This window comes from Girardinichthys multiradiatus, chromosome 12 (assembly GCF_021462225.1).
Source record: "Girardinichthys multiradiatus isolate DD_20200921_A chromosome 12, DD_fGirMul_XY1, whole genome shotgun sequence".
NCBI lineage: Eukaryota > Metazoa > Chordata > Actinopteri > Cyprinodontiformes > Goodeidae > Girardinichthys > Girardinichthys multiradiatus.
In genome coordinates this window covers 10331134-10343126 of record NC_061805.1, presented here as the reverse complement: position 1 = coordinate 10343126, position 11993 = coordinate 10331134, and the positions used below count along the sequence as shown (strand labels likewise).

The 11993-nt window shown below is 41.7% G+C and overlaps 1 protein-coding gene across 1 annotated transcript; it reads right to left on the bottom strand.

The window, feature by feature from the left end:
• Positions 1-2192: 2192 nt before the first annotated feature.
• ch25hl3 (cholesterol 25-hydroxylase like 3) lies at positions 2193-11750 on the bottom strand. The gene is made up of 2 exons (XM_047382088.1): positions 11155-11750; positions 2193-2974 (listed from the first exon to the last, which is right to left on the bottom strand). Exons 1-2 carry the CDS (start codon positions 11592-11594, stop codon positions 2599-2601), a joined length of 816 nt encoding a protein of 271 aa, XP_047238044.1. The 5' UTR covers positions 11595-11750; the 3' UTR covers positions 2193-2598.
• Positions 11751-11993: the final 243 nt, after the last annotated feature.

The following is an 11993-nucleotide window of genomic DNA, read 5'->3' as shown; positions in this document are numbered from 1 at the left end:
AAGAAAAAATTGTATTTTTGTAAGTTAAGCTATGCAAATTTATTATCAGTTTCCTTACCTGTATTGTAGTAGACATGTGCAATATTGATATGTTTGTTGAAAAATGAAGAGCAGTGGAAGGCCAACAGTGAGTGCAGAATATTAGCTGATTTTAGCTTTTCAAAACAACTTAAATTGAAAATATTTACCATGGGGTACATCAGCAGATAGTGACCCATCCAGTCCACCTGGATAGTTTACTAATAATTACGAGAACTGGAAAACCACAGGAATGTACCTTCTTTGGTACTTCTGCATAAATGGCAGCCAGTCGCAAAATCCAAAGGTTTACTCAACCCTTGGTTACATCTGGCTAGCTGTTATTCTTCCACTGAGTATTTCTTCACTTCAAACTCACTATGATATGATATTTCTCTTCCACAGGTGAGGGAACAATTGCTAATATTAAATTACTATTATCATTACTACCATTATTATTTTATTATTTAGAACTGGACGATTTCAGAGATCTTAGGGGTTCAGTTTAAGCGAGGCATGAGCTGCTCCAGCAAATACTCTCATGATCATTTAGTATTTTTTTCTGTTTAGCAGCAGTTTTTGATATGAGCGACACGGCTCATCACCAAGAGTGCCAGTCTGTCAGGGAGCGGCGTGAGCACTCGGAGGGGAGAAAAACAACTAGTCTTCTGTCAGTTACACCATGAACAAGTTTTATTTTGCTTATTTAAATGTCCCATCTGTGGGGAGTGGGCGCCACCCTGTGTGGTGCTACAGTGTAAGCACTGTGTGTAAAGATATCTGTGGACCCCGTCTGACTGGAGTTGAAACCAGATTTGCAGCTTCCTCTGCACTAGATAACAGGTCAATTAACCGTAATTTTAATGAATCTGGAATCCTGCATCTTTAGTTCAAAACCTAAAATACTTCGACTGGTCAAACCTGAGCTGGATAATTCTACCCTTAACAGAGATCACCTAAAACACAGACATCTACAAAACGTTTATTCAATTTGTGAAAATACAAACAAAAAAAAACAAAAAAACTTTTTCAATGGGTTTTTGGCATCAGGACAGTTTTGGCAACAAAAGTATTAACAGTAAAAAACATTTGCTAATTGCCAATACTAGTTGCATTAACTTTGTGTCTTTTAATGTAAAACTGATTTGATGAGAACTGATGATGTCTCAACTTTAGTGGAGTGATGTCCAAAGAAACATTTAATTTTAGGGACAAGAGATACTGATAGGGTTAAGAGTAGAAGCAGAGGAAACACTAATGGGATTTGTCTTTTAGGTGTAGATGATTTAAATAAAATGCTTTTAAATATAGAAATAAACAGGGGTGAAAGTGAGCCGGTACGGTCCGGTACTGCGTACCACTAAAAGATTCTGCGGCGGTACGCGGTACCAGGAAGAGGGAGGAACGGCTGTATGCTATGAAGCCCTCATCCAGAACCAGTTACGGCTGCAAAAATTCACAAGCACACAAAGAATATCAGATCCGCTACCAAAAGCCAGTCTAAAACATAAATATAGCTTTTTTTCCCCTCATTCCACATTGTTTCTGAACTGTTCTGCTATACTGGAGCCTCAATGCTCTTGCTTTGCTTCTCTCCCCTCGAAACCTGAGGTTTTTGTGAACGGCCAGCCTTTAAACGAGCACCGCTACGTTTAATGTCTGTCTGCTCGCTGCTAAATAGCCCAGTTAAAAGGAAAGGGAGAGTAACTAGTTATGGTTCATGTTATTTTGCTGAATTACAACAACACAATTACACTGGTGGTGCACAGACATACAAAAACACCCCTTGAATTAGGACAGGACGAACAATAAATCACTTACCATCTACAGACTTTTAAATAAAAATCAAGAAAACAACTGAACTTTCTAATTTTTAATTTGAATGAAATCAAAACTTGACCACAATGCAGAGAACAATAACTTCTTTGTTCAAAAGAAGACGGAAACTGAAGATGAAAAGTTATGCATCAGAAAATGGTTTATCATTGCTTCAGACATGGCAGCTCTTTAACAATTGATATATATATATATATGCATGCATATATATATATATATATATGCATGCATATATATATATATGCATGCATATATATATATATGCATGCATATATATATATATGCATGCATATATGCCCCCAGTGCCTCCCCAGCCCCCCCTCTAGCTCCGCCCATGAGTACAGGCAAGAATTTAATACTTTCACCCCTGGATATAGACATATATATATATATAGTGTGCTCTCATTTACTGTTTTAGATGCACAATCCAAAAATATCAGTAATGTTGAAGAAGTAATAGGATTTTTTTCTTCACCCAAATTAGCTGCATTTGCTCATCTTCCTGGAGAGCTCACACGTCTTTTTCCCCATGCAATGAAACATGCCAAAGTCAAACAAAATATGCCTTCATATGAGTACTTGACGATAACCACTCTCCTAATTGCACAAACACACACAGATAAATGCAAAGTCATAAGAGCATATCAGTTAAGCTGTTTTCTCAGGTTCATTAATTTGATTTCTCCTCGTTTGTCTTTAACTTCAGATTACATACATTTCTGTTCATAACTGCACAGAAATGTCTCATTCTGAATGAAAATCCAGTGCTGATTTACAGTAAGTACCAAAAAGGTAATCCCAGTGGGTAAAGTAGGGGGCGAAGTTGATGCTCTGTTTCTTGTGATGGGTTTGGTGGTAAGGGGCTCCTCCCATGTAGGGAAGTAGTTTGTGTAGAGCCCAGGGCAGGTTGTAGCCACAATGGTCCTCCACTGCCAGCCAGCTGTTGAGGAAGTGAAAGAGGGTTTCACTGAGAGGGTGGCAGCCCAGCAACCAGGCACTGCTCAGAGCAAGCAGCAGCAGTGACAGGAGTTCAGCTGAGCTCGCATCCTGGGCTGCTAAGGCAAAAGGCACATGGTGCTGGTGATGCATCTGGTGGATGGTGCGATACAACCAGGGAACCCTGAAGAGGAACACAAACACTGTAAATGTACTGTTTGTTTCAGCACATTTGTGGGAACATTCCAAGGATAAAATCTATTCAACAATCCATTGTGCTGTGCTGGTTAGATCTCAGTGCTACCTTTGACACCCATGATCACAACATCACATGCTTAATTTTGCAGGCACTGTTTTCAAACTGGTCTAAGCCACTGTCATCTAATAACTTTTCAGTTTACATGTGATTGATCAATTCAATTCAATTCAATTTTATTTATATAGTGCCAATTCACAACACATGTTGTCTCAAGGCACTTCACAACAGTCAGGTACATATATTCTAATTAATCCTACAATTGAACAGTGGAGTCAGATTCAGTTATTTATTCAAATTGGATAAAAAGTTTTTCTGTCTAAGGAAACCCAGCAGATTGCATCCAGTCAGTGACTTGCAGCATTCACTCCTGGATGAGCATGTAGAGACAGTGGACAGTCACTGGCGTTGACTTTGCAGCAATCCCTCATACTGAGCATGCATGTAGCGACAGTGGAGAGGAAAAACTCCCTTTTAACAGGAAGAAACCTCCAGTAGAACCAGACTCAGTGTGAGCGGCCATCTGCCACGACCGACTGGGGGTTTGAGAGAACAGAGCAGAGACACAAAAAGAACAAAGAAGCACTGATCCAGGAGTCCTTTCTATGGGAAGGAAAAGTAAATGTTAATGGATGTAGCTCCTTTAGTCGTTTCACCTAGAAAGAAAGAACAGATAAACTCTGAGCCAGTTTTCAAGATTAGAGTCTGAAAGAGAGCACATAGAGTTAGTCACAGTAAAAGCTCAGTCAATCGCCATGTCTAGGAGAGAGAAAGGGTTAAACACTAAAAGACAGGGCTATGTGTATCATTGGTAGAGAGTGAGCATTAAATTGTTGCCAGCAGAAGCGCGGACGATTCCCCTCTCCAGAAAGGTGTCACAGGTAGACACAGAGTCAGGCCAGGTGTAGCTTCTAGGAAGAGAAAAGAGGGAGAACATAAAGTTAAAAGCTGAAATAACAGCAAATAATGCAAAATTGGAGAGTAGTGTAAGAATGTAGCAAAGAGGGTGAAAGTGGTCATTATGTCCTCCAGCAGCATAACGACACAGATAGTTTTAGTTCAGATTAATTAGTTAAACGGCGCTTATTTACAACAATGCCGTCTCAAGGCACCTCACAAAGGGTCCCACTGATGGTCATTGTTATACTAAAAACTACAAAGATTGGGATACCTCCCTCTGTCAGACTGATTATAACCATTGGAAAGGAGAAGGGGTCATACAGGTAGCAGAAATGGAGGGTGTGTTTGCACCTCAACCATAACTGAGCCGGTTTAGGCTAAATCTGACTCCCCCTTACTCCAACCAACAGAACAGGGAGGGAGGAAGGCTCCCTCCATGATAACCTAAGCCACTCTAACTATAAGCTTTATCAAAAAGGAAAGTTTTAAGCCTAGCCTTAAAAGTAGATAGGGTGTCTGCCTCACGGTCTAAAACTGGGAGCTGGTTCCACAGGAGAGGAGCTTGATAGCTAAAGGATCTGCCTCCCATTCTACTTCTAGAGACTCTAGAAACCACCAGTAAACCTGCAGTCTGAGAACAAAATGCTCTGTTAGGAACATATGGAACAATCAGATCTCTGATGTATGATGGAGCTAAATTATTACGGGCTTTATATGTGTGTAGGTTTTGTACACGCCAAAGTAATGTACGGTGATCCACAGGGTTCTGAACTTGTTTCTATATATAGTTTCTATATTTTCATGTGTTGCATATTTTGTTTTAAAAAGTCTTAGAAATTTGATATTTAAATAAATTCTTAATTTGGACTTCATATATATATATATATACTATATATGCACTATACATACAGTACATATACACTCGCCAGCCACTTTATTAGGTACACGTGTCCAACTGCTCGTTAACGCAAATTTCTAATCAGCCAATCACATGGCAGCAACTCAATGCATTTAGGTATGTAGACATGGTCAAGACGATCTGCTGCAGTTCAAACTGAGCATCAGAATGGGGAAGAACGGTGATTTAAGTGACTTTTAACTTGTCATGGTTGTCAGTGCCAGACGGGCTGGTCTGAGTATTTCAGAAACTGCTGATCTATTGGGATTTTCACGCATTTCCATCTCTAGGGTTTACAGAGAATGGTCCGAAAAAGAGACAATATCCAGTGAGCGGCAGTTCTGTGGGCGTAAATACCTTGTTGATGCCAGAGGTCAGAGAAGACTGGCCAGACTGGTTCAAGCTGATAGACAGGTAACAGTAACTCAAATAACCACTCGTTACAACCAAGGCATGCAGAAGAGCATCTCTGAATGTACAACACGTCGAACCTTGAGGCGGATGGGCTACAGCAGCAGAAGACCACACCGGGTGCCACTCCTGTCAGCTAAGAACAGGAAACTGAGGATACAATTCGCACAGGCTCACCAATGGACAATAGAAGATTGAAAAAACATTGCCTGGTCTGATGAGTCTCGATTTCTGCTCCGACATTCAGATGGTAGGGTCAGAATTTGGTATCAACAACATGAAAGCATGGATCCATCCTGCCTTGTATCAACGGTTCAGGCTGGTGGTGGTGGTGTAATGGTGTGGGGGATATTTTCTTGGCATGCTTTGGGCCCCTTAGTACCAATTGAGCATCGTGTCAATGCCACAGCCTACCTGGGTACTGTTGCTGACCATGTCCATCCCTTTATGACCACAGTGTACCCATCATCTGATGGATACTTCCAGCAGGATAACGCACCATGTCAACCTCTAAACAGGTGTACCTAACCATAGTGCGTGGATGTAATTGTCAGGTATATTGCCTGTGCAATGTAAGCAAGTAATAGTCAGTGCAAAACCCATTCTGAACATCTATTGACCTGTATAGTATACTCTACTCTATGAACGATTTTGTATTGTATTCATTGTAAACTGGGGTTACTAGTTATTTTAAAAGTCCTTAAACCTATCTGATACCAGAATTTTTGGTCAAAGTTGGCTGATAAAATCCGCCTCACATTTCATAATATTAAGGGATATTGATTCATCTATCTATAGTACTATTAAAAACCTCCAGTTTTTTGTTTGCCGAGAAATGCAAATTTCACAGATCTTCTGTTATGTTTTTGTGTTTTGTCCTAGAGGTTGGACAGGTTCGCTCAAACCCAGATAAGGTAATAGCAGTTCTCGAATGGCCAGTACTTGACTCCCGCAACAGTTATGTGTCCTGGGGTTTGCAAACTTTTACCAGAGTTTTATAAAGAACTATAGCCAGACAGCCGCTCCCCTTATTGCCTTAACCTCCTCCAATACCACATTCACCTGGACGCAGGAAGCAAACACAGCTTTTCTAGCCTTAAAGGGAAAGTTCTTTCAGGCTCCCATCCAGGTTCATCCTGACCCCTTCAAACAGTTCATTTTGGAAGTTGACGACTAACAGGAGTGGGGGCAGTTCTGTCCCAGAATTCTCAAACAGATGGAAAACTACACCCTTGTGCCTTTTGTTTCCCACGGACTCAGCAACACCGAACAAAACTGGGGACAGAGAACTCTTAGCAATAAAGTTGGTCCTAGAGGAATGGTGTCACCGGCTAGGGGGAGCTGAACATCCTGTTTTGGTCCGGACAGATCATAAAAACTTAGCTTACCTGCAGTCAGCCAAGCGGCTGAATTCTTGCCAGTCCCGTTGGTCCTTGTTTTTCTCTTGTTTTGATCTGTCCATCTCTTACAGACTGGATTCTAAGAATACTAAGCCTGATGCCCTTGTGATAGGTTAAACGGTACAGGTTAGAAAAAGGTTAATAGAATTTATAGTCTCACATTTTCTAATTATTATTTTTGTTAGAATTCCATTTCAAATGTTGCTAATGCACTAGAGAAGGTTTAAATACTATGTACATTAAATACAATTAATTAAGAATTAAAAACCATCGCTAATATGGTACAAGAGTTATTCTATGTGTACTAATTACAGTTCAGTAAAAGTTTGATGATTCTCAGATCAATTGCTTTTGTTAGAACTGGTTGTGCGCCTGCGCAAAGAAGTGTGGGAGGTCTTTTGAATAAAGCATAATGGAGTAAAGACGTCGGCTGCGTCTCTGACCTTCATTTTAGCTCAAACGTTACCACTTACCTCTCCAAACACATCGGAGCAGAGGCTGCAACACCCTCTCCCGACAGTTATCTGCAGATGACTCAGAGAAGGAACCTGCGCCTATTCTGCCCCTCAATTGGACTATTGGTTCACTTACATGGGAGATTGAAGATCTTGTTACTCGAGCCCAACGTGATGAACCCAATCCAGGAACTGGACCACCCAATTGAACCTTTGTGCCTTCATCTGTCCGCCCTTGACTCATACACTGGTTCCACACTACAAAATCTTTAGCCCATTCCAGAGCCAGCAGGATTCCCGCATTGATCTCAAGAAGATTTTGGTGGCCATCATTGCACAAAGATGTCAAGGAGTATGTTCATGCCGGTACTATCTGCACTAGAAGTAAGTCTAATAATCACCTCTGGTCTTCTCCAGCCCCTTAGCATTCCTAGAAGGCCCTGGTCCCACATCGACCTTGACTTTGTGACCAGCCTCCCTACCTCGCAAGGTATGACCACCATTATTGACCGTTTCTCTAAAGCCTGCCATCTTGTTCCTCTAAGGAAGCTACCATCCGCCCTCCAGACAGCTAAGCTACTCACCAAGCACATCTTCCACCTGCATGGCATCCCCCAGGACATACTTTCATATCGAGGACCCCAGTTCATCTCACAGGTTTAGAAACAGTTTTGCTTAGCTCTCTGGGCTAAAGAGTCATTAACTTCTGGCTACTGTCCACAATCAAATGGACAGGCCAAGAGAATGAACCAGCAGCTGGAGTCCACTCTCAGATACCTCACTTCCACCAGCCCAACAGACTGGTGCTCATTTATCCCTTGGATAGAATATGCACATAATTCACACAAATCCTCTGCCACTGGCTTCTCGCCCTTCGAGGTTTCCATCGGCTATCAACCACCCCTTTTTCCTGCAGACGAGGAAGAAATTGCAGTCACCTCAGTCTGTCACCACATCCGCCGCTGTAAGAACATCTAGGGATCGACCATTCAAGCTCTTCACCGCACTGCAGAATAGAACAAGAAATTCGCTGATAAAAGGCACAGGATGGCTCCTGAATATCGCCCCGGTCAAAAGGTCTGGCTGTCATCTCAAGACATTTCCCTCAAGTCCATGTCGAGGAAGATTTCTCCCTGTTTCATCGTGGCCTTATGAAATAGAGTCTGTGGTCAGTCCCATTGCGGTCCATCTTTGTCTGCCTTCAAGTCTTCATATCCATCCGACATTTCACGTCTACCAGATCAAGCCCGTCATGACCAGCTTTTCTTCCAGTTCAATTCCTGACTTCTGGATTAAGTGTGTTTCCTGACTCCTGGATTAAGAACCTTCTGGATCTAGATTCAAGCCTCCAGTTACCTTCTCCGGACAAACTTCAAGCTGGCAACTTCCTGGCTCTGCGATCAACCGGCCTCAATCATAAGCGAACCCTGTTCACCCTCCAATGTGCTCTCGTGCAAGTACCTCCACCCAGCGCTCCACACCACCATCTCACACACCACGGACTGTGCTTGACCTGACTTTCCAAGAACCACCTTCGAGTATCCAGAGACCAACTTACCTTGGATTAACTTACCTCCTCAGTCATCTCCGGTCCTGTGCTCCCAGACTCCACATTTCTCTTTCTCCCTGGCGGTTCAGTCATCTCTTCCTGTAAGCGACACATATTACTTTAGTAACTATATTCATATCATCACTCTGGACTTACCTGTTCTCCCCTTCTCTGTGCAGTTGGTGATCTACCGGTCCTGGTTCTCTCGCCATAATCACTCCTGTGAAAATAAACCTCTTTAAATCTGTGAACTTCTCCTGAGTGTATTTCTGCATGTGGGTCAAATCCGTACCTAGAATCATGACATTTTTAATGGTTTTATCAAACAGCTCAGGAAATGGAGGGGGCATCGGCTGAACAATTGCTACTAATAACTTTATGTTCTTTTGCTATAGGTGATACTCTTGTTCATGTCTTTCTGCTTATAACTCTGTCTCTTTCCTAGACAAACTGTCATTCGCTGTTTTTCACCCCATAGATTTTACTACTGCATCAAAGCTTCTATGTGTAGCCGTGTTTCTTTTCTAGAAAAGGCCACTAATGGAGCTACTGTTGCCATGAACGCTTCGCTTTTTAATATAGAAAGTACTCATGCACCAGTGCTTCTGTATTTTTTTGTGTTTGTATGCTCTGTCTTCTCCAACCCTCTGTTTGTGCAGCTGGAAGTTTCTTCCCTTCTGTTAAAGGGAAGTTCTTCTTTCCACTGTCGCTACATTCTCATTCAGGAGGAGGGATTGCTGCAGATTTAATGACACGATAGAATTGGTTGGATTTAATTTTTACCAACTGGAATAGTAGGCTCACCATTTTTGTTATTTAACTTTTTTATGTATATTAACAGATTTTGAAAAGCAATGTTTTAAATATTTGATAACATGTTTGAAGGCTCTGTATTTTGCATTATTATAAAATATAACTTTCAGAGTAATTTATCCATTTTTTACTTCCTTCATACAGATAGCATAGCTGATATGGATACACAGTAGAGTGAACCGTATCTAGAATGACGGATTAATCTGCAGATTATTCCCACTGTTTTGTCATGCCACATGCTGTTTGTGTGCTGAAACTTGGCACATACTCTGTAAACTTTAAATCACTGAAACAAATACAGCTGTATTTCCAATTAAACAACCAAAACATCAGTTGCTGAAAAGTTTTAATCTCAGGTTCATTATGTAGGATCTGTACCTGCATGCACTATTATGTTGTAACATGTTGCCTAAGCTAGATAGACTGTGACACGCAATAGTTTGCTGGCGTCCTGGCAATAGGCTTAACTATAAGTGGAGTTTCGAATAAAATTCTGCTTAGGTCCCAATAAGAGCAATTAGATTCTAACCAAAATCAGACAATTTAAAGGTTGTCTGGATTTAATCTGTGATTGGCCTGATGGAAAATAAACATCTGATATTTTCCATTGAGTGAATACACAAGATACACATTATTTACTACCAGGTTGCAGCAACACTTTTATGTGTAGAAGACTTATTTAGCCATTTTCTATATGTAAGACGTTTAAAAATTAAGTTAGAGGGATGTCAAAGCCTGTAAGAAGCTTATGGTAAAGAACAACCTGTATTTTCTACTGAAGAATGTTGCCTGTTCATTCAGACTTCCACAAAAGGGAGTATTACATATTACAACATATTACAGCAAAATATGCTGTTTTTTCTGCTCGAAGAGTTCAAATCTGTCTGTCATGGAACACGGTGGTAAAAGTCTACTTAAGGCTTTACCACCGTATAGTAACACTAGATAATAAAGGATTTAACAATCTGACATATGGAAGTAAATTGGAGATTTTTTTCTTTTAAATATTAACTTGGACCATTATTAGTTATATTAAAATAATCTTATAGAAAAGAAAAGTTTAGAGAGCTACCCTCTATTTTGGAAAGGAGCAAGAGCAATAAACTGTGATTCCCTATACAGATACCTTGTCCCATAACCTAGAGGATTTTATAGTATTTGTGGATTTTCAGTCAAAGTAAGAGACAGCTCTGTATCGCTGGGGGCTTGTTGAGAAAATCTTTGTTTATTCACTGATGAATGTTCAATTTGATCAGAAAGCAAAAATAAAGTAGTAAAATTGATACTGGCAGGTCAGAGCGATGGGGAAAAAATGCTGAATGGAAATCAGCCACAATATCTTTGATAGGTGTAACTCTAATCCCAATACAACCTTGGTCCAATTCTGCTCTAACATTTAATGGGAGTGCAGGTGTGATTTTGAATAAATGAAATAGGAAGTGTCATAGAAAATCCATTTAAGGCCTACCATTAGCTCTAGCCTCCACCATTCCACAAACTCTATCCCCTGCCATATCAGAATTATTACTGGTGCAACCTAATGTTCCATTTGATTCAGAGGCGCCTGCATTTAACTTATTTTTTTTACTCGTTTGTTTTCTTTTGACAAGATTGAAGTGATTCAGGCTACACACAATTCACCCTATATCACAGTGGGCTTATTTTAAAACCATATTTCTTACCTGTGCATAGAGTAGTGCCATATGAAAAAGAGCGTGTCAAATAGCAGGAAGCATGCCACCACCTCCACAAACAGCTGCCAGCAGGACGGGGCCAGCTCCGGTAAGTTGGGGCTCCGCAGCAGCTGGAGGAGCGCCGCGGCGGGCAGCACCGCTGTGGTGTATTTGAAGAGGATACTGCAGAAGCACTCGAACCACCGGCGCAGGGACGGCGGGGGGCCCGAGCCCGCCGCGATCCTCCACGAGCGGACGCGCTGACACACGCTCCCCAGCGCGTCCAGCACGAAGAAAGGTGCGCAGAACGCCAGGTGAGTCAGGAAGGCGCAGGATGCGGCCAGGTAAGGAGAGAGCACGATCTGCTGCTGCCCCACTCTCACGCTCTCCCACAGTCCCTGCAAGAGGGGCCCATGTGCATCCCCGAGTTCTGCGGTGGGTTCGTTCATTACGGTGTCCACGTCTCGGTCATCTACTTCATCTTTCGTGCGCCGTTGCCTCTTCCGGACAATGTGATTTAGGTTTTCTCTGTATTCTTTCTTCAGCTGCTCCCCTCACTGCAACACAGACTCATTCTTCAGCAGCACACCAAGTCATTCTACACTGGGGTAGGAGGGGCCTTGGGGCCAACACGCTATGATTACACATGTCTGCCATTAACAAGTTTTTGTGGTAAATTCCCGTATTAGTACTATGTAAAGGCACCAGCGTAAAGACAGAGTTGGTATCTGGAAACGTAGGGGAATTCAGACTATGGAGGCGAGGTCAGAACAGGACATGATCTGCTTATGACAGAACATTTATTCACAGCCTTCTGAACATAGCAAGTTTCAGGAAATAAATCCTCC